This window comes from Molothrus aeneus, chromosome 4 (genome assembly GCF_037042795.1).
Source record: "Molothrus aeneus isolate 106 chromosome 4, BPBGC_Maene_1.0, whole genome shotgun sequence".
Classification (NCBI taxonomy): domain Eukaryota; kingdom Metazoa; phylum Chordata; class Aves; order Passeriformes; family Icteridae; genus Molothrus; species Molothrus aeneus.
The window spans coordinates 73,512,155-73,538,599 of record NC_089649.1 but is presented as its reverse complement, the minus strand read 5'-3'; the positions used below and the strand labels follow the sequence as shown (position 1 = coordinate 73,538,599).

Sequence of the window (26,445 nt, the reverse complement as noted above, 5' to 3'; positions counted from 1 at the left end):
CCAGGCCAGGTGGGACAGGGCAGGGGTGGCACTGGATTCCTTCATCCCAAAGCAGGCTGATGCTGTGATAAACAGGTAAAACTGGATTTTGGGAGGTGGGAAGGTCTGAGAAGAGGAGCCACAGTCTGAGCTGATTTATCTCATCCATGGGATGGTGCTGTCTGTAATCTGCACTTCAAGTTCCATTTCTGAGACCAGACCAGATGAGGGAATCTGGAATGGGTTGGGTTGGAAGGGACCCTAAATCCCACTCAGTGTCAGCCCTGCCATGGCAGGGACACCTCCCACTGTCCCAGGTGGCTCCAAGCCCCAGTGTCCAACCTGGCCTTGGGCACTGCCAGGGATCCAGGGGCAGCCCCAGCAAATCTGGGAATTCCAGCCCAGGCAGGAATTCCTTGCCAAGATCCCAGCCCAATCTCCCCTTTCCCAGTGGGAGCCATTCCCTGGCTCCTGTCCCTCTGTCCCTTGTCCCCAGCCCCTCTGCAGCTCTCCTGGAGCCCCTGCAGGCCCTGCAGGGTCTCTCCAGAACCTTCCACCTCCAGGGGCACCCAGCCCTCCCAGCAGTGGGTGTTCCCTCCCAGCTGTTTTGAGCTCAATTGCCACAAACATCTGAGGCAGAGAGAGCATAGGAAGCCACAGCTCACACCCACTCTGTTTTCCTCAGATGTCTTTTCCTGTTTATCCATCCTATGAACTGAGACTTGAGCACTTCATAAACCTCCTCTCTGTCCTGCATCTTTTCAGTGGTGCTGGCGCAGGGCACAGCCAGGGACCCTGGCAGGACAAACCATCAAATAAAAAAGGGATTCTCCCAGGAAAGCCCTGAAAGCTCCCACCAGCACCAGAAGTGTCTCTGCTCAGCCCCTCCTGGTCCCTGCACAAACACAGCTGCAGCAGTTATTACAACTCAGCTGTTTTATTGAAGTACAAAACATAACAAGTGAATTTTCTACACTGAGACAGGAATTTTAAAAAATCTAAAAATCCTCGTTAAAACCCATAGAAAATAAATACATAAAACTGCTATTCCAATCAGGGAGTTATAAATATATTATGAACCAAGTTTTTCCAGACTCTGTTTCCTCTGGAAGTGCCTAACACCACTATAAAACCCCAGCTATTTATTTAAAACCCTGACACGCCCCCCAAATCCCTGATTCTTACGCAGGGCAGGACCAGTGAGCACAGAAGGGAGCCAAGAGCACAAAGTGGGGCTGCAGAAGCATTTAGAGCCTTCTCCCTGTGCCAGTGCTGTGTGTGCTCAGCTCAGGCTGGCTGAGGTCAGCTCCAGGACACCTTCTTCCCCAGGACATGGCTGGTGATCTTCTGAGGGAAAAACACAGGGACACGGGTGAGTTTAGTGCCTTGAGAATTTAAAATGCTGAGCACAGGTTCTCTGCACAGATTGCTCTGGAATCCCACAGGGGGAATACCCATGAGCTGCTGCTCCTTCCAGGAGCTCTCTCCCATTCACTGGGATCACAAACTCGCTCTCCCTCGTGGAGGAGCCTCGGTATTGGAACAAATCTGCATCTGATAAACTCAGAGCATTCATTTCTGCTTCAGTGGGGCTGGGAGTTCTGATTGCTGCTGCCATCAGATCAGGGTCTGTCCCCACTACAGAGTGCAAAATTCCAGGGCACTCCCTGTCCCCTGATCTGACTGGGATGATTTTCTGCTCTATTTGAAATTAAAAGCACAAAAGCAAAGGGCTGCTGGGACAGAGCATCAGCCCAGGTCCACGTGCACCCTGGGATAAAAATAACTTTGCTATCCTAACAAAGAGAAGTACTGAACAATTTCACAGGTTAAGAATGTCTGTGCACTCCAGCCCAGGGATTTTTATGGCTCCAGTTCCAGGTGGGCCCAGGTTGTTTCCCCCTCACTCAGTGCCAAGAAAACTTCACATTATTCTCTTTTCCCCTCAGTGAGCTGCCCCAAACTGTCCCAGAAATGCCTTGAGACCAGCTCTAATTTTTGGAGCCATTCCACAGAATCTGTGGTTGGTTTTTAGGCACAATGAGCCTCACTCAGAAGCTGGTGCTCTCAGCCCATCCTCACCAAACCATTCCCTGATTTACAGCAGCTCTTCTGCACCAGCAGGGAGAACTAAAGCACTGCAATTATTTACTGCCATGAATCACCACCTCCCTTCCAATCAAACCCATATTTATGTGCTAAAGTTCTGATCCTATTTCCTCCCTGCTTCCAGCCCACTCTGCCACTCCAAGTCAGAGACTGCCAGAACTCATTAATTCCTCAAACTTTACTGTACCAGCATCTGGAATTCTCAGACCAGAGCAAAAAAATGTCCTGAAAATACCCTGCCCAAGGATAGCAACAAATTAAAGTCTTTCTAGTGGTAAATTCCCCAAATTAGAGTAGGAAGATGTTTTACAGAACACATTACAAGTGCTGACTTTGAAAATCCAATGACTGCTGTTCCCAACAAACAGCCAAGCCTATTACTCCAGCTCTGGAATACTCAAGGAGTTTAACACTAAAACTGGAGGGCAAGTTTAAGACCCAGAGTTTAAAGAAAAGGGCAGTTTTGGTTTCAGTGCCTGTCCATGCTCAGGGACACTGGTTTATCCCACAGCTTCCCAGCCAGGGGTCCTGGCTGAGCAGGGCCAGTGCTGGGCAAACAGAAACTGCTGGAAGCCTCAGAGGTAACCCTCCACCAGGACTGCAAGCTGCAGCCTGGATAAACTAAGGCTGACTCCAGGCTTTGTTAGGCATGGCTGGGGATTCCCTGAGCCAAACCCACAGCCAGGGCACAGGAGAGCAAACCCAGCTCTGGAAGGACACTCATCCTTCCTGGGATGTGCTCCAAGACCCCCCTGTTCCACCCCAGGCCCTGCACAAGCCCTTGTTTGTATCATGGCACCAGCACCACCTTCTGAGCCATTTTTCCATGGAATGGGAGGATTGCAGGAAAGGAAAGGTGTAGCAGAGCTTGGCTGATGAATGGAACACACCTGGGCACCCCCAGCACCTGGACTGCAGTGCCCTGGCTGTGAGGTGTGGCTGGGGGTGTGCATTCCTCCTGTCAGAGCTGGGGCAGGTATCTGCTGCTCATGGGGCAGTTTTCTTTATCTCTTCCACTGCCAATCCTCCCTCCAGGAGATCTCTTCTGTTCATGGACCATTCATTATTAATTATCTGCTGTTCATGGGCCATTAATTATCAATTATCTTCTGTTAATGGGCCAGTGAGTGTCCCTGCAGGGCTGATCCAATCCCATCATCCCATGGGGAGATGCTCCGCCCAGGGCAGGAGCCAAGCATTCCTACCTGGATCCAATCTGAGCTTTGGGACAGCCCAGCAGCCTTTGCCCAGTGCATTGCCAGAGGAGCAGCTTCTGCTGCCCTGCATGGCCAGAGGGAGCCCAGGCCCATCTGCAGCAGCCCTGGAGCTGCAGAGGAAAACTCCCCCCTTGTGCAGGATCCCTGCTCCAGCAGAGCCACAGCTGGCACTGCAGGAGGGCTGAGCCCCCATGGGATGGGGCTGTGCCACCCCCTGACACACAGGGGACAGGGACTGCTCTGACTCTGGCAGGGGTTTGGTTTCTTTTTGTTTGTACTACTGCATTTGTATTTTTAATTTTCCTAGCAAAGAACTGTTATTCCTGCTCCCATACCTTTTCCTGACAGCCCCTTAATTTCAAAATTACAATAATTCAGAGGGAGGGGGTTTGCATTTTCCATTTCAGGGGAGGCTCCTGCCTTCCCCAGCAGACACCTGGCTTTTCAAACAGACACCCCTCAGCAGATCCCTGTGTCTGGGACTCCCTGAGGGAACGTGGCCCTCCAGAGGGGAGGAGTGTCACATACAGGTAAAACCTTATGAAAAAAACCCTTATAAAATCAGGCCTCATTACTGTGAGATAAGAATTACAATAGTGAGAATCAGTTAGCAAAACAATCTATCCTTGTGAGAAGACAGTTCCCACCTGGGGGGAGGAAAGTTCTACCCCTGTGAAACATTCACTCCCCAGGAGACAAGAATGTGAACACAGCTGGAAAGAGAAAGGTTTGATGGACACCTACACCAGGCATTGCCAGCCACTGAGCTGAGTTTCACTGAACTGCTGACCAGTTAGCTCCAGGCATGATGCCTTCTGATAACCATACAAATGAAATAAAATATATATTTATATAATAGAATACATAATATATATTATATTATTGTACTATATAATGTATTTAATTATATAAATATAAATATATAATAGAAATATAATATATTCTTTTTCTATTATATTTATATTATACATTTATATAAATATATTGAAATATATATTTTATATCAATATATATTTGCAATATATAAAATATAATATATGTTATATAAATATGTAATATATATGCTTATTATAAAAATATATCTAGTATATATAATTATTTATTAATATAATATAATTAATTTTATGTAATATTTTATATAATATATATTGTATAATATTATATGTATCTATATAAATATATATATAAATATATATATAATAAATAAATAAAATTAATTATATATTAATATAATAAAATATGAGCTTTGTGAACAGAGATTTGGCTATTCTGCAAGAAGGACAGAACAGGTGTCTTTGTCCATCTCCACTGTGCCAGGGGACACTCACAGTTTTGTAGAGCTGAGCCCTCAGGCGGTAGGAGCTGTACTCCTGCCTCCTCTGCTCCTCCTCCCTCTTCCTCCTCACCTCGGGGAGCTGCTCATACATCCTAATGGGAGAGGAAAGGCAAAAACAGAGATTTGAAACTGCCTGACACTAAAAACCACAGCTGCTCTACACAAGGAGAAATATTAGAAAAGAGAAGCCCTATAAAATATGGTTTAGGCCCTGCTACTTTAGCTCAACTAGTAGCTAGCTTGCAAGTTCTTATGTGAAAAAATTAGACTGAGAATCAAGTTTGCATAACAACTTACTCCTGTAAAGAAAAAAGCAGTAACAAAAGATCTGCCCTATGAGAATTTACAAAGAAAAATGTAAACAACTGAAGAAAAAAGCATTAACACATACACACACACAAGCACCTTCTAACCAATTATTGAGAGTTAAGAAGTTTACTAACCAATTAGAGTCAAATACATTGTCTTTAAAACTGTATAAATGTAAGCTTTATTGATGTATATTTATTTCTATATATTTTTTTTATATTTCTATACTATTTTTATATTTATAGATTTGCTTTACTTATTTATTTATTTATTTATTTTAATGTGAGCTTTATTCTGCCCGCATGAAGAAACTGAGTCCTGTCTGCTTTATTGCAACACACACCCTCTGCTTTATCCCCACATCCCTAAGGACTGCTGGCCAAGCACATCCCTGACCAATGTGTTTGCAGTTTGCTGCTGTCCCACTGTGGAATCCACAGCAGCACTGAGCTGGGAATTCCTGCCCCTGGAATGGCTCTGCTACCCCTGGAACGCCTCTCCTACCCCTGCAATGGCTCTGCTACCCCTGGAACGCCTCTCCTGCCCCTGCAATGGCTCTGCTACCCCTGGAACTCCTCTCCTGCCCCTGCAATGGATCTCCTACCCCTGGAACGCCTCTCCTGCCCCTGCAATGGATCTCCTATCCCTGGAACCCCTCTCCTGCTCCTGCAATGGATCTCCTATCCCTGGAACTCTCCTCCTGCCCCTGGAACTGCCCCTCTCCTGTCCCTGGAACTGCCCCTCTCCTGCCCCTGGAACTGCCCCTCTCCAGTCCCTGGAACTGCCCCTCTCCTGCCCCAGCACCTCCCCAGAGCAGCACCTGTAGCTCTGCCCTGCCGTGGTGCCCCAGCTGGAGCTCAGTGTCCCCCATGTCCCTCCAGCCATGGCAGGGGTTCAGCACAGCAATCACCTCACTGAAGCTTTTCAGGCATTTCCAAAATTCCAGTGCTTTCAGTAGTGTTGCCCTGCTTTGTCTTCTCCTGTGCTGATGCCTCCCCAAGTTTTCCCTCAATCCTGGAATGGTTTGGGTTGGAAGGACCTCCAAGCCCATCCAGTGGCACCCCTGCCATGGGCAGGGACACCTTCCCCAGACACTCTAAGAATACTCTTAAATGCTAAAAGTCATTAAAATGTATCATGGAAAATCACTGAAGTCATTAAAAGTCACCAGGGGGTTTATTTTATACATTGTGTATTGCAGCAGGTGCTTGGTGGAATCACAGAGAAACTGAGGCTGGCAGAAACCTCTGGAGCCACCAAGCTGCTGCTCAAAGCAGGGTTAATTCCAAGGTGGACCAGGCTGCTCAGGCCTCATCCCACCAACCTGGGATTATTGCAGGCTCTGCCACCTCTGCTGGTCCTGGCCCAGCACTTCCCATCCCATTCACAGCAAAATTCAGCTGCAGTGAACTCCCATTTTTCACTATCCCTTCCCATGGCCCCTCTGCAGCACAGCTGCTCCAAGGGTAAATCCATGGGAGCGTGCTGGGCACTGCAGAGATGAATTACTGCAGTCAGAAATAACACAAACCCCGCCCTGAGGTGGTTTTTCCAAGAGTAAAAGTCTCTGCATTCCCTTGGGGTGATTATTTCTACAGAAAGCCTCTTCCTTTGGGGGAATGCTGCCTCCCTGCTGCCCCAGTTACCCACTTTGGTAAATAGTTTGTGAGCTTCCTCAGACGCTCGTGTGCCCCAGCTCAGTCCCTCTCCAAGTGGGACCCAGTCTGCTGTGGATGGCTGACACTGCAGCAGAATCCTAGGTTTAGCTACAGAAATAATTTCCAAAATTATTTTGTTTCTTGGAACTTCTAAGTAGAACATTTCTCCCTCTGATAAGGCACCTGCGTTTTTCACTGAAAAAAGCTAAATTATTTGCACACCCAGTTCTATGACTGCAGACAGGATTCAGAGCTCTTCCCTACCCAGGGCACTGATCCACCTGAAATAAAATTCCCTGAACTTTACCTTTTAGATCTTTGAAACATTTCATGCTTGGGAATTGCTCTTCTTTTTTCTCTCATCAGGAAACCTGAATGGAAAATTTTGAGATAAGGGAACAATGAACGAGTTTGTTACTGCAACAATGTGAGTCCTTTATAAGTTTTATAGAAGTTCTTACAAAAAAACCCTTTACAAGATCTTACAGACAACAGGCTTAAATAACTGTAATGGCTTTAGGAGAAATACATAGTAAATGAATACACCCTGAAGCATAATGTGGGGTTCACGAAACCAAAGAATTCAAAGCAGAGCCTTGGAGTACCTCGGTTGGACACCAGGTGATTTGCAGTCCTGCAGTCTCTTCTCCTCCTGGCAGGCTGCACCAGCTGCTGGGCTGGCAGCAGCTGGTCCCTCTGGGCTGGCAGCAGTGCTTCCCTCTGGGATTTGTGCAGCCTCCTCTCCTCGCGGAGCAGCCGCAGGTGCCGCAGGCGCTGCCCCGAGCGCGAGATGAAATCGGGGCGGTGCAGGGCCAGCGCCTCCTGAGGGGACACAAACGCACCAAGCTGGGGCTGGCAGCTGCAGGGGAGACCCAGAACACCCACCACCAACCCCAGAGCGTGGAAAAAATCCCCTCCCAATATTGGGTGTAAGATAAAACTCCTGTCCTTAACGCCAGCAGCCTCTGAGCCTCTGCTTTAACAACGTGGAAATAAACTGGCCAGAAAGAAAAAAACCCAAAATAATAAGAAAGAATAATAAAAACTAATTCTGATCTCATACTATGTACACCTCAGTACTGTTTTTGCATAGAAACAAGCGTGATGGGATGTTCTGTCAGCTACATCCCCCTGGCTCCTGAAGCCAAGGGGTTCAATTGCTGTAATACCAGACCAAGTCAAGTACTGGGGCAGTAACTTGGGGCAGCATCCTGGGGAAAGCCAGAGTGCCAGGGCAAGCCAGGATGTGCCCCAGCAGTGCCTGGCTCAGGGTGCCTCACCTGCAGGGTGAGTTTGCCCAGGGGCTGCCCCAGCCCCCTGCCAGCCCCTGGGGGTGTCACTGCTCCCTGGCCCAGCCTGGGCTGCTCCTCCCGGTTCTTCTCCCTCAAGGGCTCTCTCCAGGGCTTTGTGCTGCTCCAGGGCTCAAACCAGGCTGGCCCAGGGCCAAGAGTGGCACTGCACTGGTTTTCTTTCCTTGATTCACATTCCAAGTCCTCTGCTGGGACGAGCCACGCAGTCCCTGTTAAAAGAGCATGGGAGAGAAAGAAGATTTGAGGCAATTCTGTGCCTGTTGTCCATCCCAATCCATGGTCCTTTATTCCTGCAGGAATGAGGGGACACAGCCAGGAGAGGTGATGCCAGCTGAGCCAAGGGGCATCCCAGCTCACAGTCAGGAGACAGAGCTGAGGGAAGAGGAGGGGAGCACTTGGAATGATGGTGCTTTGACCTCCCAAGTCACATCAGGCACAATGGAGCTCTCCTGGGGATGGGAAAGTGGGCAGGGGCCCTCCAGGATCCCTCCAGGGCCTACAGGGGGTTCCAAGGAGGCTGCAGAGGGACTGGGACAAAGGAAAAGAGTCTGAAGCTGAAGGAGGGCAGGTTTACACCAGATATGGGGAAGGAATTGTTCCCTGGGAGGGTAGGGAGAGACCGGCACAGGAATTCCCAGGGCATTCCCAGCTGTGGCTGCCCCTGGATCCCTGGCAGTGCCCCAGGCCAGGCTGGACACTGGGAGCAGCCTGGGACAGTGGGAGGTGTCCCTGCCATGGCAGGGGTGGCTCTGGGTGGGCTTTAAGGTCCCTTCCAACCCAACCCATTCCAGGATTCTCCAAGTGCAGAATGAGTTCCTTGTCTGGCTGTGCTCGTGTGGCTTTTCCTTGCCCTGTTATCCTGTCTCTATCCCAATCCAGTGGCTTCCCCACTCTCACCCTCCCATCCTGTCCCACATCCCTCAGAAGGGAAGGACCAGGGGTTCAACCACAGCAGTGCCCAGGTTTGCAGCTAAACCCAGCCAGGGCCAGCACTGCAGCAACCCTGCACTGCAGCTGAATTTCTGTAGGAAACACCTTGGGCAGGTTCAAGAGAATTCCTTCCCCAGCAAGCCTTTATTAAACACCACTTCTGAAAAGCCCACAACTGTTCATTTTCCCTGTTTGCTTCCATGGAAAGAACAGTTATTTACCAGCAATCACACATTTTTAAGGAGCCTTTCTGCAGGCCTGAGCCCTGTGGCTCTTTATCCATGTTTTGGAAGATCAAATGCTTTCCATCTCCCAAATGCTCAAAAGATCATATGCTTTCCATCTCCCAAATGCTCAACGTGTCTCCAGGAATTCAGTTACTCACAGTTTACACACACAATGATGTGAATACATCAGCTGGGATTCTGAGCAGATATTCTGAATTCTCTAAATTAAACCCTTATGAGAGAGAATGATCAGTCCCCACAACAACAACAGTGATGAGTAAGGGAAATATTTTTAAGCATTTAATTGTGACGTTATGAAGAGTGGCAGGAATTTAAGAGACAAAAAAAAAAAAAAAACCATCAGGAGACTCCACCAGCAGCCTCAAAATGCAACTCTTAAAACCAATTCTTCCCAATTTTCACCCAAGTGCTCTGGAAAAAACTTCTGGGAAGCCTCAGGGCATGAGACATTAAGGACAAGTTGGTGACCAGCACTGAGAGTTCAACAGAACCTTTTGTGTCTCAGAAGTTCATGTTAAGCACCTACAGGATTGCCAGGTCTCCACCTTGTTTATTCCTCCCCACGAGTGCATTTCCTGCTGTAACAGCTGTTTCATGGCTGAAACTGCCATCAGAAGCCAGCACTGCAATGCCCCGGCAGGGTTTGGCTGCAGTCCCATGAAATCCCAGCAGGAGGAGGCAGTGGCAGGCTCAGCTCTGTCTGTGGGGGCCCCTGACCTGCCAGGAGAGGGCAGTGGGAATGCCCTGGGGAGATGCACCTCGGGCTCTGGGCACAGCTCAGGGTGAGGAAGGAGCCTTCCCCCACGGTGCTCTGCAGCACTGGGGCAATTTATTCCAGTTCTGTCCTGCCCAATGCCTGTTGGCCTTCCCTACCCCTTTCACCCTGTACGTTCATGTTCCAGAGAGTTCTCCCCTCCCTGTTACCCCATTGGTTTATGTAACCCTGCCCATCCACCCTGGCACCCCCTGTTGTGTGGAACCCTCTGAATCCTCCCCCCAGGGAAATCCCCAGGGATTGTTTTGCCTTGGAAGGATCTGCCATAGAGTTTCCCCGCCTGGCTGCTGGAGAGGACTGAGCGCATGGTGCTGTGAGTGCTACTGCCAACCCACATCAGACTGCCTCCCCCATGGGCCAGCTGACCCTGCTCACCCCAATTACTCATCCCTCACTGCCCCTGCAGGTTGCTGCCCTCTGCCCACCCTGTGCCCTCAGGTCACTGACCCCATCCTTGAACCTGTGCACACCCCATGGTTTGGTCTCTGTCCCTGATCCTTTGGTGTGCTTTGGAATAAACCCTCACTGGAATGCATCATGCAAAGACCCTTCCTGTGCTTCCTCTGCTGAGCTATCTGTGCTGTGTGTGTGTGTGTGTGCATGGTCCTGAAATGCTGTTCTGGTGGCCTTACTCTGAGCAGCTTCTGAAGGAGACACCTGGAGGAAGGCTGCAGCATTTCTACCACCCTGCCATGCTGCAACACTGTCAGTCCCTTCCCTGTGTGCCACCCCTGAGCCCTCAGACCTCTGGATCCCCGACTCCCTCCTCCTGTATTTATACACTGGAGCCTCCTTTGTGTTTGTCTCTGGCCCCTGGATGCCTTCAGCATTGTCTGAAATAAAGCACATTGGAACTCCATGCCTGGACCCCCCTGTGCCTTCACCCCCGAGCTGCTGTGTGTGTGTTGAGACGTGAGGTTAGGAATGAACTGAGGTTAGAAACCCATTCCAGATTTAGGTGAAGTGTGCTGCTTTGAACTGCTTATTCTGTAGAGTTTATCCATTTGCTGTGCTTGTAAAAAACCTGTGCTTGCAACAGCCTGCAGCTCACAAAGCTGCCTCAAACAAGGTGAAAAGAATGTGAACTTCCAAGCTAGAAGAAAATAAGAGGGGCCTCTTAGACCTTAAAACAAGATGCAAACCAAAACTAAGCTGCAGGAGATGGATGGACAACCAGAGAGCTCTCTACTGATCAGAACTAATTGTGATAAATAAATATGCACAAACCTATTGCAAAACTTAATGCATAGCAACAGGTTAAGGGACAAAAAGGAAGTTTAGACTCTCAAGAGCACACATACCTTTAGAAATGATTCAGCTTGTACCAGTGCTGTAATAAACACAGCACTTTTCCACTGTAATTAGTTGAAGAGCTGTCTGTCCATGGATCAGTGTGTGTGCTGTGCTCTTGTGGCTCCTGCCCCTTGGCACAGGATGCTCAGGGGCAGGGTGTGTGCACCACCACCACAGGCTGTGACACAGCCCTGGCTGCCCCCAGCCCTGCCCTGGCTGTCCCCAGGCTTGCCCAGGTGTCCCCAGCCCGGTCCTGGCTGTCCCCAGCCCTGTCCCAGGTGTATCTGGCCCTATTCCACGTGTCCCCAGCCCTGCCCTGGCTGTCCCCAGCCCTGTCCCAGCTGTCCCCAGCCCCGTCCCAGCTGTCCCCAGCCCTGTCCCAGGTGTATCTGGCCCTGCCCTGGCTGTCCCCAGCCCTGTCCTGGGTGTCCCCAGCCCTGTTCCAGCTGTCCCCAGCCCTGTTCCAGCTGTCCCCAGCCCGGTCCTGGGTGTCCCCAGCCCTGTCCCAGGTGTATCTGGCCCTGTCCCAAGTGTCCCCAGCCCTGTCCCAGGTGTCCCCAGCCCTGTCCCAGCTGTCCCCAGCCCTGTCCCAGGTGTCCCCAGCCCTGTCCCAGCTGCCCCCAGCCCTGTCCCAGGTGTCCCCAGCCCTGTCCCAGGTGTCCCCAGCCCCGTCCCAGCTGTCCCCAGCCCTGTCCCAGGTGTATCTGGCCCTGTCCCAAGTGTCCCCAGCCCTGTCCCAGGTGTCCCCAGCCCCGTCCCAGCTGTCCCCAGCCCTGTCCCAGGTGTATCTGGCCCTGTCCCAAGTGTCCCCAGCCCTGTCCCAGGTGTCCCCAGCCCTGTCCCAGCTGTCCCCAGCCCCGTCCCAGCTGTCCCCAGCCCTGTCCCAGGTGTATCTGGCCCTGTCCCAAGTGTCCCCAGCCCTGTCCCAGGTGTCCCCAGCCCTGTCCCAGCTGTCCCCAGCCCTGTCCCAGGTGTATCTGGCCCTGTCCCAAGTGTCCCCAGCCCTGTCCCAGCTGTCCCCAGCCCCGTCCCAGCTGTCCCCAGCCCTGTCCCAGGTGTATCTGGCCCTGCCCTGGCTGTCCCCAGCCCTGTCCCAGCTGTCCCCAGCCCCGTCCCAGCTGTCCCCAGCCCTGTCCCAAGTGTATCTGGCCCTGCCCTGGCTGTCCCCAGCCCCGTCCCAGCTGTCCCCAGCCCTGTCCCAGGTGTATCTGGCCCTGCCCTGGCTGTCCCCAGCCCTGTCCCAGCTGTCCCCAGCCCCGTCCCAGCTGTCCCCAGCCCTGTCCCAAGTGTATCTGGCCCTGCCCTGGCTGTCCCCAGCCCTGTCCCAGGTGTCCCCAGCCCTGTCCCAGGTGTATCTGGCCCTGTCCCAGGTGTATCTGGCCCTGCCCTGGCTGTCCCCAGCCCTGTCCCAGCTGTCCCCAGCCCTGTCCCAGGTGTATCTGGCCCTGCCCTGGCTGTCCCCAGCCCTGTCCCAGCTGTCCCCAGCCCCGTCCCAGCTGTCCCCAGCCCTGTCCCAGGTGCTGACCTTGCTGGAGGCGCAGCCTGCTCCTCCTGCTCCGTGTGTCTGTCAGGATCCTGCCCGGCTGCTGCTGCCAGGCTGTGCCCTGGCCCTGCCCCGGGGGCTCCCACAGCTGCTGGCTGCTCCTGGGCGTGGGGAAGGTCACCCCAACGTCCCGGGTGTTCCTCTTGGTGGCGCTGCTGACGATCTCCAGGTCCCCTGGAATGGAAACCAAGCAGGGGCACCTCAGTCCCGTGTGCCAGGGCAGGGAATGACCCCACTCCAGCCAGGAGTGAAGAATCACCACATCCTTCACCCACCTCCAACAGTCCAAACCTTTCACATTTCTATTTTACACTTCCCCGAACCAAGGAGAGTTTCCAGTGGCTCAGGATTGTTACTGCATGATAATCTGAGGGAAACTAAAACCAAATACCCCAAGCAAAATATACATTTATCTGGGGGTGGGAATTCAACTGGAATTAACTCTGCCCTAACTCCCTGATTCAATCTGCTTGCACACAAGCAGGAATAAATAAATAATTGCTGTATCTGATGAATAAACCAGGGCCATTACTCAATGTGATGATGGGGAGTTGGCGTGGAAATGAAAGCAATGAAGAAACTGCTAATTGCCACCAGAAAAAACCCAACTGCAGAACTGCACCAGGCCAGGAGCAGCTCGGGACTGAAATAGAATTTAACACCCAAAATATTCCCAGGAAGAACACGGAACACTGCAGTTGCCTTCTGAAATAGCATAAGCCTACAAAACCCATTCTGGGAGGAACAGATGTCTTGGGGAAAAAACAATAGATAAAAAAGGCAGCTCACCTTTGCCATTGAAATGGAGCAGAAGGTGAGGGTAAGAAACTTACAAGTGAGAAAATTGGTTTTTAAAGCAGCCCGAAAATGGCAATTAAACAGCTCACGTTCACTGAACACATCACCCTTCCCTGACAGCAGCTGGAGTGAATTTGGAGGGTGCTGCCTGCACAGACCCATGCCCAGAACCCCCAGACTGTGGAGGACAGGTTCCAAAGCAGGAGAGGCAGGAGGAGCCCAGGGAGGGGTGGGATTCAGGGCCTCACCTGCCTGGATCCCTTTGTTCAGCATCCGTGCCCGTCTCTTGTGGCTCAGGGCACAGCTGGGTCCCCAGGAGCTGCTGCTGGCACAGGTGGAGTCTGAGAAGGGCATGGTGCTCTGCAGAAACAGGCAAGAGAACAGGAATTCCTGAAATTCCAACCAGAGCCAGCAAACAGGATTTAAACAGAAAGGAGCCATTGCTTTTCCCTCAGTGCACCTGGGTTCTGTTGCTGTTAATGCTGAGCCCAGGCTGATCTGTCCCCCTGCCCTCACAAAACCCAGCCCTGGCCCCACCCCATGCACTTCCAGCAGCCCAGTTTGGTACATTATTGAAAAGCACATTAGTTACATTACAAAAGCACATTATTTCTGTGGGAAGAGCTTGATGGCATCAGTCAGGACAGCACTGGGCATCCTCCAACCCACCTGGGGCTGTTCAGCTGAAGGGAGAGCTCAGAGGGGGCTCCAGGAGAGCTCAGAGGGACTGGGGACAAGGAGGGAGGGACAGCACACAGGGAATGGCTCCCAGTGCCAGAGGGCAGGCATGGATGGGATCCTGGGAACTGGGAATTGTTCCCTGGCAGGGTGGGCAGGCAACACCCTCTTAAAGCAGGGGAAGCTCCCTCACCCTGCGATCCTCAGCACAGAGTCCTGCAGGTGGGAGAAATTCAACTCCACAAATGCAAGAAACAGGAGGGACATGGAAGGAGCAGGGCTGAGGGCAGTGTCACACCTTCAGTGACACCAAGCCAGGTGTGAAAGCTGCAGGGCTGGACACAGCTGGCACATCACACATGGATTTCAGTTAATAAAGCCATTCAAAGCAGGAAGGCTGTCCCAAGCCTTGGCTCTGGGGGTTTTGTTATCACCAGTGAATGACCTGGCAGCACCTCCAGGCTCCCAGCACACCCTGACAGTGCTCACAGCTTCCCTGAGCTCCAGCTCTAATTACAGAACTGCAGTCAGGAACCTGGAAATTAACTGCTGTCCTGTGAGCAACCCCCAAGAACAGCCCCCTTACTCCCTTTCACTGGAGCTCTATCACCCCAAACAAAACTTCAGCACTAGAAGGAGGCCATGGAAATGCAGAGGCCTCTTTATTCCCTTTCACTGGAGCTCTATCACCCCAAACAAAACTTCAGCACTAGAAGGAGGCCATTTTGGCTCTCATAAACCTGCTTTTCTTTAATTTCCTGTAACTATCCCAGCTCCAGGACAGGCACTGCACACATGCATGGATATGGATTCCCTTTCAGATAACAGAGCATGTGAACATTTGAATTGTGAATGTGTGACTCTGAATTATGTGCTTGGCAAAAACGTGTCAAAGCAGGGAGAAAAACCCCAAATCTGCCCTCTCCCTGCCCAGCAGCAGCCCCCCAGCCTGGGCAGTGCCAGGAACACTCCTGCTGGCATGGGGATATCCTGGGAATATGCATATCATGGGAATATGCTCTGGAGCTGCACATGCAGAAGGCTGGAGGCAGCTTTTGTGGAGCAGGGCTGACAGCGGGCTCCCAAAGCTGAGCTCCAGATGCAGCATTCCCCCAGGGACTGGGGCAGGGATCTCTCTGGGAGCTGGGCTCCTGCTCAGAACCAGACATCTGCACTAAAAATACAAATAAATCTTGACTTCTCGTCAGCTAAACAGTCCAGAAGTGACCAAAATCGGAATTTTAAATTAAATTTGCTATTTTGCCATCTATCTTCTCTCACTCCTTATTTGAGGGGGGGCACGTGTGTCTTCAGATGGATTTTTTAAAAATAATATTTCATCAGCAGATAAAAAATGTGAATTTCTAAAGCCATGGGAGTTCAATGAGCCTTTAAAGGCTTTATTCCCCATAGCATTAATTCCATTTGTCATCTCACAGGTGATTTAACAGGTTAAAAAATCAGATTTGGGTTTAAGGTTCAATGGACCCTGAAAAAGTCATCTTGTGAAGGGAACATGGAATAAAATCATCTTCTGAATTCTACAACTGTGCCAGAAATGTTGGATCCTAATGCTGGTGTTCTGGTTAATAGTCCTAACATTGCATAGTTCAGAACAATTTTATTTTATCTTCAAATAAATGTTATGAATAAAAATATTAAATAATGTTTAATATTTTTATTAAATAAATAAATGAATGAATAATAATTATTATTAATAAAAATATTAACTAAAATATTTTAAACCATTCTTCACCTTCAAAAATATTGTTTCTTCCCCAGATTAATTTCGTTATTGGCATTATTTTTCATTATTTCATAATTCACTGGCTTATTTTACAAACAGACTTGGAGTTGTTTCTATAAAATAAAATAGCAATTTAAATTAAATCTGGTAGTAATGATGCCAGTTCCACTTTCATCTGGAAATACAAAAAAATGAAAGAGGTAATTCAATATTCCTCATTCGTTCTGTACTTTTCAGCATTCCTCTGGATTACAGAACCCCTGAACTCTGTAATTCCTTACTAAAATCACCAAATCCAGGCTGAGTCCCAGTTAAGAACATTTCCATTTCTCCTGCCAAGGGCAACAGCCAAATTCACCTGAAGGAATTATTCCCTCCCCTTTCAAACAGCTGCACTGCAGAGCTCTCACCTGGAATTCTCAGCTCTTTAAAGAAAAAACCTCACAACCAGCCAGACAAAACAATTTACACATTTTTACAAGCCCATCAGCAGGGAAACTCCAATAATTGTATGGATCCTTGCCCAGGGATGTCCTGGCTGGAATTTCCATCAGATTTACAACCTCACTGAGCCTGCAGGTACCCAAGGACTGGGACAGCAGGGTCTGTTCCCAAGGGAATGGACACAAGGAGGGCACAGCCAGGTGCTGTGTGCCAGCCTGAGCTGCTGCCCTGGCTCTGCATGGATCCATCCCAAGGGAATGGACACAAGGAGGGCACAGCCAGGTGCTGTGTGCCAGCCTGAGCTGCTGCCCTGGCTCCTGCAGACCTCGGATGGGTCTGCCCCCATGGAAGGCAGAAGCTTCCCCTGCAAACCAGTGATTCCCAGTGATTGATTCCCAGTGATTGATTCCCAGTGATTCCCAATGATTCCCAGTGACTCTCAGAGATTCCCAGTGACTCTCAGAGATTCTCAATGATTCCCAGTGATTCTCAGAGACTCCCAGTGATTCTCAGAGATTCCCAGAGGTTCTGAGTGACTCTCAGAGATCCCCAGTGATTCCCAGTGACTCTCAGTGATTCCCAGAGGTTCTCAGTGATTCTCAGAGATACCCAGTGGTTCCCAGAGATTCCCAGTGACTCTCAGAGATTCCCAGAGGTTCCCAGTGACTCTCAGAGATTCCCAGAGGTTCCCAGCTCACAGAGCTGGCAGCAGTGGGGGTTCCCATGGGGATGGGGCAGGGCTGTGCTCAGGGAGCTCTTACCTGGCTCTGCTGTCCCTTCCCGAGGCTCTGAGCAGTTCCCTGGGGACATCCTGCAGCCCCAGCTCCTCCACTCTGCTCCTGCCACTTCTCAGAGCGCCTCTTCTGCTGGCTGATGGCACGGTAGAGCCGGGCCAGCCTCGGGGACAGCTCTGGGGACAGCTCTGGGGCTGGGCTCGGAGTGCTTGGGGCCAGCCTGTGCTGCCCAAAGGCCCGGAGCAGCCTGGCCGTGTCGATGGTGGACAGGGACAGGGAGCTGCTGTCCCCAGAGGCAGGGGAGGTGTCCAGCCCTGTGCCCATGTCCCACGCCGAGGTGCTGCAGGTGCTGCAGCTGCTGGGCTCTCTGCTCAGCCTGCTCTCTGAGGAGCTGTCACTGGGGATGCCCAGGTGCTGCTGCTCCTCCAGGATCCTGCCCAGGTGCTGCTGCTCCTCCAGGATCCTGCCCAGGTGCCGGATCACCTTCTGCCCCGGCCTGGCTGCCCTGAGCTCCCCTGGGCTGCTGCTGCCGCCATGGCTCACACGTGGCCTCTGTCCCACTCGTGCTCCCTTTGGCTCCGTGCTGCTCCCAGACCTGGCTTTTCCTGCCAGCCCAGTTTGTGGCTGTTCCCCTCCCCGCATTTCCTGCTCAGGAACCTTGTCCCCAGCAGCTGTGGGAGCCAGGGTGTGCCTGATGGGGTTCTGCAGGAGCCTGGCCAGCCGATCCAGGCGCTGCACGAGGCTCAGCTCTCCGTCCCTGCTCAGCTGCTGCTGCTGCCTGCCCTGGCGCTCCAGGAAGCTCAGCCACAGCTCGTCCAGGCCGCCCCTGGCGGGGCCCCGGTGCCGTGGTGCCTTCCCCACGCTGTCCTGCAGGTGAGCGGCCCGGCCCCGTGGGGCAGGCTGGGCGCCAGCAGCTCCCTGGTGCGGCCCCGTGCCAGCTGCCCCGCGCCCCAAGGATGCCCCGGCACTCAGCTCCTCGCTCCTGCTGTCATCAGCCTCTGCAGGGAGGGCAAAGAACTGCCCTGCTGTGCCCTGGGCGGCGTGTCCAGCCCCAGCCCTGGCCCTGCAGGGCTCCCGGGGATGCTGGCTGCAGCTCTGCCTGGCGGGCATGGCACAGGGCTCAGGGACACCACGGGAGGGTTCTGCGCGCTGAGAACCGCCTGGCAGCTCTGCAAGACACAAAACACGTGAATGTTTCACTGCTCTGCCCAAAGTGGAGGATTTTTATCCTACAACTCCCAAAACACCACAAAGGATTAAAAGCAGGATGACCAAGCTCGTTCCCAAACGCGGCAAACTTGGAGATCAGGTTTGAGCATTATTAAAATCACATAAACAAATGTTTTCTATCTTTTGCAACATGGAATCCAAGAGAATCTTATATCCAAGTGGATCTGTGGGGGGAATCTAGTTCTACCTCAGGGAACTGCCCTGAACTGAGCCTTTATTGGTCATGGAAGGGACCCCAAGGCCCATCCAGTGCAACGGGCAGGGACAGCTCCCCCCACCCCAGGGTGCCCCCATTCCCACCCAGCCTGGACACTGCCAGGGATGGGGACGCCCTGGCCATCCATGAAACACACCCAGCACGAGCCAGGACCGCTCTCAAAAACAGCTTCGAAGTGATTTTTAATATAATGCAGAACCTGTCCAGGTTTAAAATGCGCCTTGTGCTTTTTGTAGGAAGGACTGGGTGCTTGGATCTCCTCCCTTCCCAGCACAGGGGCTGTGGTGGAACACAGAGATCACAGATGCTGCAGCCAGGCCCAGCCTCACTAACTCTGGAAGTGCAGGAATTTTTCTTCCCATACAAGGGCAATGTTTATAAACTTGTGTAAGAGGCTTCCTCCACATCCTCCTGACAAATGAGATCAGGCTTGGGAATGCCAGGCAGAACTTTGCTATTCCTGGCTTTTTAGAAAGTTACCAAGAAATGGAAGGAATGTAAACAGGCAAAAAATAAAAATAAGTTTGTATAGAAACTTTTTTTTTAAAAAAATACATAACTTGCATAATTTTAAGCTCTAGACAAGCTCTGTGGGTAGAGGTAATCTTTTATTAGATCATCTAAAAATATGGTTGAAGAAGTCAGGGAAGATTTAAGACATGCAAGTCTTTCTTCTGAAAGATTCTTTAAAGTTCCAGCTGCACTGGCTGCCTTCACAAAATATTCTTTCTGCTTACAGTTCTTTTCTTACCTGGGCCTTTAGACCATTATAGCAATAAAAAATGTTAGGAGATAATTTTATATTAACACTTTTGTTCCCCTCTCATTTTTATCCAGGTTATTGATGTGGCAGCCTTACATAATCATTGAAATTTTCCTGTGCAAATCAAAATTGTCTTCTGGAAACATCAAAATCTCTCCATTCTGAGAGGAAAACCTTCAAAGAATAGAACCCAACCTCAAGCGAAAAATGAAAGTAATCAGATGGAAACCCTATCAACACATCAGGACAGGAACCATCAGGACAGCAGAGATGCAGCCACCCAGGAGTGGCCTGGCTGCAGCCACCTGTGTGCAAAACCCAGCATGAGGCACTCACAGGCAGAGTTTGTGCTGTGCAAAGTGTCCACGAGGATCATCTCAGCTGCTGCCACCAGAGCCAGCCAGGCACCCAGGGCTGGGCTCAGCCTGACCCACCTGGGGCAGCATCCTCAGCAAACAGAGCCTGGAGGGCAAACCTGACCTTCCTCTGGGCAGCTCCAGCCAGGCAGGGACAGGGACAGGGCAGGGACAGGGACAGGGACAGGGCAAACCTGAGCTTCCTCTGGGGCAGCTCCAGCCAGCCAGGGACAGGGCAAACCTGAGCTTCCTCTGGGGCAGCTCCAGCCAGGGACAGGGACAGGGCAGGGACAGGGACAGGGACAGGGCAAACCCTGAGCTTCCTCCAGGGCAGCTCCAGCCAGGCACGGACAGGGCAGGGACAGGGACAGGGACATGAATAGGGCAGGGATGGGACAGGACAGGGACAGGAACAGGGATAGGGCAGGGATGGGACAGGACAGGGACAGGGCAGGGATAGGGGAGGGATGGGACAGGACAGGGACAGGGCAGGGATGGGACGGGACAGGACAGGGACAGGGACAGGGACAGGGACAGGGACAGGGCAGGGATGGGACAGGACAGGACAGGGACAGGGATAGGGGAGGGATGGGACGGGACAGGGACAGGGACAGGGCAGGGATGGGACAGGACAGGGACAGGGACAGGGACAGCAGCACACTGAGCTGCAGCTCCAGGACACGCAGGGCACAGAGGAACCTGGTGTGACATCACAGGACAGCAGAGTGTCCCTGGGCAGGGACAGCCCCAGCCCAGCTCACAGAACTCACAGAACCCCTGGGTTGGAAGAGACCTTCAAGACCATGGAGTCCAACCCAGCCCCAACCCCTCAGCTAAACCCTGGCCCCCAGTGCCACACCCAGGGATGGGGACTCCACCACCTCCCTGGGCAGCCATTCCAGACCTTTCTCACCATTTCTGTAAAAACCTTTTCCCTGCTATCCAGCCTGTATTTCCCTTGGCACAGCTCGAGGCTGTGTGCTCTGCTTGTGTCAGTTCCTGCAGACAGAGCCCAGCCCCAGCTGAGCACAGGCACCTTTCAGGAGCTGTGAGAGTGATGGGGGCACCCCTGAGTCTCCTTTTCTCCAGGCTGAGCACCCCCAGCTCCCTCAGGGGTTCCTCTCAGGGTTTGTGTTCCCAGCCCCTCTCCAGCCCCCTTGGATGGGCTCAAACATCCCAAAGTCCTTCCCAACCCGAGGGGCCAGGGCTGGGCACAGCACTCCAGGTGTGCCCAGTGCAGGGGCAGAAGGAGCTCCCTGCTCAGGGAATCCCAGCTGGCTGCAGCCACAGGGAATTCCTGACAATCCCTGGAGACACAGGAATGCCAAAAATACTGATGGCCAAGTTTTCCATGGAATCCTGGAATGGACTGTGTCCCTTCCTGTGGAGGGATCTGAAATCCCACCCAGTGCCACCCTTGCCATGGCAGGGACACCTCCCACTGTCCCAGGGTGCTCCCAGCCCTGTGCAGACTGGCCTGGGACACTCCAGGGATGCAGAGTCCAGAGCCTGCCAGGGAAACCTGGATTTTATCAGTCAGGGAGAAGCAGAAAGACAGGAAGAGGAAACAGAGTCAAATCCAGCATTTTCTGGCAGACCCAGCAGTGTCACCGGAACCACGGACCCCGAAATGTCAAATCTTTTGCTCTGACTTCCTCCACATGTATGAACACACAGAAGCAATTACAAAATTCAATCCACATTCTAATTACCTGAAGCCTGTCCCAGCGGTGTGCTGAGCTCCTCAGCCCAGGCCAGCTTAGGCCAGTGACCATGGGCTGTCCCCGTGTGCTGGGCAGCTGCCCTGGCTGCAGGGGGCTCAGCCCCCAGAGCCAGCACTCGGGCCAGGATCCCTGGGGCAGGAGCATCCTCGGAGCCTGCAGAGAGAGCAGCGTGAGTGCAACAGCAGCCAGGGACAGCAGACACACAAATGCCACAATGAACCAGCAATCAGGAGCCCTGGCAGTGCCCCAGGCCAGGCTGCATGGCGTTTGGAGCAGCCTGGCACGGTGGGAGGTGTCCCTGCCATGGCAGGGAGGAATGGGATGATCTTTAAAGTCCTTCCAACCCGACCATTCCATGACTCCCTGATCCTACCCCTGTCTCAGGGTTAGAAGCCTAGAACTGTCCCCACCAATTTCTCATCCCTGCCAACCCCACCTGGTTACATCCCATGGATTTCCTGCACTCAGTTCCCTCAGCTGCTCCCCCTGAGCTGAGCCCTGGGTGCAGCAGGGACTGGGAAAAACAAAATGTATTTTTCCATCCTGCTGTACATTTTCCTAGAACCTTGTGCTGCTTCATTTGCATAGTGAATTTTTATATATGGCATCATCATTTGTGCAAAACAACAGATTTGCATCACATTTGTTTCTCTCATTTTGGACATGATTCCCCAGATAAACTTGAAAAAGGTCAAGAGCAGGGACACCTAAACCATGGCCAACACAATTTGTGGCTGCAGTGACTGATCTGGGCACTTCTGGCACTGTTGGATCAGCCTGGTCCAACAGCTGGAATTCAGGAACTGGACATCTCTAACATGAGTCTTGTCTACAGACCAAACTCTGGATGTTAAAAAGCTCTGAGTGAAACCAACCTGCAAATAAAACCTGTGATAACCTGTAATAAAAACCTGTGATAACCTGTAATAAACCCAGTGGTCCATTCTTTGCAGGAGAAGTGGCAGAGACCTGCAAGGATCCCAAGTGAGCAGTGATTCCCAGAGGAAAGCAAGGGATGCTCAGGCTGCAAACACTGAGTCCTGCTCCTTTTCAGTGCCAGAGTGGAGCAAGAGCCCCCTCCAGCCCAGAAAGGAGAGCAGAGCCTGCAGGCAGGAGCTGCCCACGTGGCTCACAGGTAATTCAGCCCAGAACACCCACCCAGCCTGGGCAGGGGTGCAGTACCTGAGTGGGAGCTGGCTGTGCTGGCCTCGGGCTCCACGCTGGCTCCTGCTTTCTGGAAAGGCACATAATACATGCCAGAGCTTCCTGAGGGCTTGTAGGGCAGCAGCAGGGGCTGGGCTGGGGGGACAAGGCAAACAGTGAGCAGGAGCCGGGCTGGAAACCCCTCATGCAGCAGGGCAGGGCCTGGGCAGGCTGCTCAGGGTGCTCCTGCTGCTAAAGCCTGAGGAACACCCTGTTCTTCAGCAACAGGGATTGCTATTTCATTAGCTACATTAAATTAATTGGATTTTTTTGATCCCCACCCACAGGTAGAAGGTTCCCATCCCTTACCTGGAAAAACAGCTTCTCCTATTCAATATTAAAATTGTGATCAGGGTGGGAAACGGTGACTTACAGAAACATCTCCTGTACCCACAGAGCTCCCAGCTGATCCCAGCTTGAGGGAATCACTTTAAAGGAGCAGGGATGTGTCCCTCAAGTCAATAAAAGCAACAACAGAGCCCCAGTACCAAACACCACTGGGGTGGAGAACCCTGTGAACATCCACATGCCCCTGCTGACAGATACCCCAAACCCTGCACTTTGCTGTTTTATTCTATTAAAAGCAGCAATGTGCATATTCCCCTCTGATTTTTTGGTGCTATCTTAAATAGAGAGTAAATCAGTAATCAGATCCAGCTCTCACTGAACTCCAAGTGAACCAAATCAAACCATCTACACACAAACACCAGAAAATATTCTCCATAGTTGGACACTAAGGACTCAGTTCTAGAGAAACCTGAACTGAATCCCAACTGTTTCCACACAAACCCCTCCTGACAGGGCTGAAAAACCCAAGTTTAAGGGTTGGGTTTCCCCCCGATGTGAGCAACTTCAAATATCCCAATTATCTCAGGGATGTCGTTTCCACAGAAGAGCTGTGGTTGGTTTTGGGCTTTCACATCGATCAGTAGCCTGACCTTGTGCAGACTCGAGGGCACAGACACCTGTAAGACAGGGATTTGCTCACCAGGCTGCCTTGGGAAGGGGGGAATCTCCTTGTGGGGTGGAGCTGCAATCCCAGGAGCTCCAGGGGCGCTGGGGAGCGACGGCTGCAGGGCGGCACTTGCCCCCTCCTGGGGATCAACACAGATTTCTGCTGAGAGCGTGGCTTTGCTAGGACTTCCCGTGGTGATCTGGGTGGCAGCATCACAAGTCCTCCTGCCAGGTGCTGCAGGAGGGGCAGAGCTGGGGATGCCCCGTGTGAGCCGGGCTCCGGCCCTGCCCTGCAGCTCCTGCCCGGGGGAGGGCACCCGGCCGGGATCTGCTGGGGCCACAGGCTCAGCTGCGCTGGGAATGCCCTCAGCAGGAGGGGATTTAGGAACACCTCCCACTGAAGCTTCTGGAGCTGCTTGTAAAGTCTGAGCCTTCTCTGGAGGTTTGTCCCACACCTCGATCCTGCTCCCAGCACTGCTGGCACTGGGGTGACTGACCCTGGAGGAGAGGGTGATGTGCACACAGCTCAGGAATCTCCTCACCGGTGATGAGGGAGCCTCAGGCGTGGGGGACAAAGCCTCATCTGCAGGTGAAGGGTGAGCAGGACCCATGTGCTCCCTCACTGCCTCTTCTGGCATGGTGGACAAAGCCTCATCTGCAGGTGAAGGGTGAGCAGGACCCATCTGCTCCCTCACAGCCTCTTCAGGCATGGTGGACAAAGCCTCATCTGCAGGTGAAGCGTGAGCAGGACCCATCTGCTCCCTCACTGCCTCTTCAGGCATGGTGGACAAAGCCTCATCTGCAGGTGAAGGGTGAGCAAGACCCATCTGCTCCCTCACAGCCTCTTCTGGAAGGAGAGGTGGCTCATCAGGGCTTTTCCTCCCCTGTGCCAACACCTCACTGGGGCCCTTCAGCAAAGCCCTTTGTGCAGCTGCTCCCGGGCTCTCCCGGAGCTGGGTGTGGCCAGGTGGGATCTCCTCCTGCTGGGACGGGCTCAGAGCGGAGGGTTCAATGGACGCCTTCCTTTCCTGGCTGAGCTCCCTGGCTCTGTGTCTGTGCCCCACAGCTGCAGGCAGGAGCTGGGGCTGTCTGGCACTCAGGCTCTGTCCCTTCCCAGCCTGGATGCTGCCGGGCTGCTGGGCTGCTTCCTGAGGAGCTGCAGCCCTGGCAGCAGGGGCAGCACCCCCAGTGCCAGCCAGCGTGGGGCAGGGGGCACAGCCCTGCCCGCCAGCTCTGTGCCAGGGCTCTGTGCCCAGCCCCTGCTCCCTGCTGGCCAGGCTGGGGCTGTGTGCCAGGCTCTGGGAGCACAGGCTGAGGGAGGAGCTCGGCCTGCCCAGCTCCAGGGCTGGCAGGGACAGCTCTCCAGGGGCAGGGGGGGCAGCTGCAGGGCTGCCTGCACGGGGGTCCTGTGCCAGAGGGGCACGGGGCGCTGCCCTGGCACTGGGGTGCCCCGTGGCTGCCTGCTGGGTGTGCACTTGTGGCTCAGCAGTGGTCCAGGGCTTCAGGGGCATCTCCTGTGGCTCAGCAGTGGTCCAGGGCTTCAGCTGCACATCCTGTGGCTCAGCAGCACTGCAGGGCTTCAGCTGCATCTCCTGTGGCTCAGCAGCACTGCAGGACTTCAGCTGCATGTCCCGCAGATCAGCAGCACTGCAGGGCTTCAGGTGCACATCCTGCAGCTCAGCAGCACCCAAAGGTTTCAGCTGCATCTCCTGTGGCTCAGCAGTGTTCCAGGGTTTCAGCTGCATGTCCTGCAGGTCAGCAGTGTTCCAGGGCTTCAGCTGCACATCCTGCAGGTCAGCAGCACCCAATGGTTTCAGCTGCACATCCTGTGGCTCAGCAGTGTTCCAGGGCTTCAGCTGCACATCCTGCAGGTCAGCAGCACCCAATGGTTTCAGCTGCACGTCCTGTGGCTCAGCAGTGTTCCAGGGTTTCAGCTGCATGTCCTGCAGGTCAGCAGTGTTCCAGGGCTTCAGCTGCATGTCCTGCAGCTCAGCAGCAGCCCAAGGTTTCAGGTGCATGCGCTTCAGCAGGGAGGAATTCCAAGGATCAGCTCCAGGGAATGGTGCTGCTGGTGCGGAGCTGGGCTGGAGGAGCCCCCGAGTCCTGGAGAGCTGTCCAAGCCTGTCCCTGGGACACCTGGGAGCCTGCACAGCCTCCAGGTCCTGCCCCTGCTTCCTCAGGTACTCAGAAGCTGCTTCCAAACCACAGAGCCAGGGATCCTGAAAACCAGAGCACAGTTCAGAGGTCACGTGGAAAACACCCCACCTGGCCAAACCTGGATGGGAAAAGCCAAAAATGAGAGCTGTGACCAGCCCAGAGTTTGTCACCAGGAAAGGAGGGAGCCCAGCTGGCAAGGAACTAATTAAACTTTACCCTTTCTCAGTGCCAAGTCACCATTCCATTAATGGCAAAATTAATTTCTGATGTGTTTGCCCCATTAGAATTTGTAGGGAGTACAGCTCTTCCTTAAAGGGTTCCTAAAGGGTCTCAATTATTCTTCCATCAATTTTGGAAAGTCTAAGTTAATGGATTAAATATCAGCACTGTTACTGGCTCATACCACACACAACCAATGGCCTCTACCATTTAAAAACAAATTTAACAGATTTATGAAAGAGTAATTTGTTTTGAAGACATTCCTTTATCAGCAGCATCATAAAACTAAACGTATAAAATTAATATTACTTAATTAAAAGCTGTGATGATGTGGTTCTTTTCAAAACTGTGATGAATCCATTCTGCCCTTCAGTTCTTGTCCCAGTTTGGGGCAGGGTCAGGGCTGGGGAATGCTGGCAAGGGACAGGGCACAGACACAGTTCCATGGGGATCCCGTGGGTGTGGGGTCCAGGCCACCACCCTCCTGTGCACAGAACCCCTGAAGCGGCCTCAG

At 52.6% G+C, this 26,445-nt stretch overlaps 1 protein-coding gene across 1 annotated transcript in view; it reads right to left on the bottom strand.

The window, feature by feature from the left end:
* Window positions 1-896: 896 nt before the first annotated feature.
* ALMS1 (ALMS1 centrosome and basal body associated protein) overlaps window positions 897-26,445 on the bottom strand; it is a 57,835-nt gene continuing 32,286 nt past the window's right edge. Inside the window, exons 9-19 of the mRNA XM_066549169.1 lie at window positions 23,590-25,774; window positions 22,581-22,697; window positions 21,387-21,551; window positions 17,136-18,277; window positions 13,754-13,865; window positions 12,690-12,881; window positions 7,889-8,127; window positions 7,214-7,430; window positions 6,916-6,979; window positions 4,634-4,733; window positions 897-1,326 (exon numbers count right to left, since the gene is read on the bottom strand). Of these exons, the coding sequence (XP_066405266.1) occupies window positions 1,282-1,326; window positions 4,634-4,733; window positions 6,916-6,979; window positions 7,214-7,430; window positions 7,889-8,127; window positions 12,690-12,881; window positions 13,754-13,865; window positions 17,136-18,277; window positions 21,387-21,551; window positions 22,581-22,697; window positions 23,590-25,774 (4,578 nt within the window). The 3' untranslated portion in view covers window positions 897-1,281. The remainder of the gene's footprint in view (window positions 1,327-4,633; window positions 4,734-6,915; window positions 6,980-7,213; window positions 7,431-7,888; window positions 8,128-12,689; window positions 12,882-13,753; window positions 13,866-17,135; window positions 18,278-21,386; window positions 21,552-22,580; window positions 22,698-23,589; window positions 25,775-26,445) is intronic.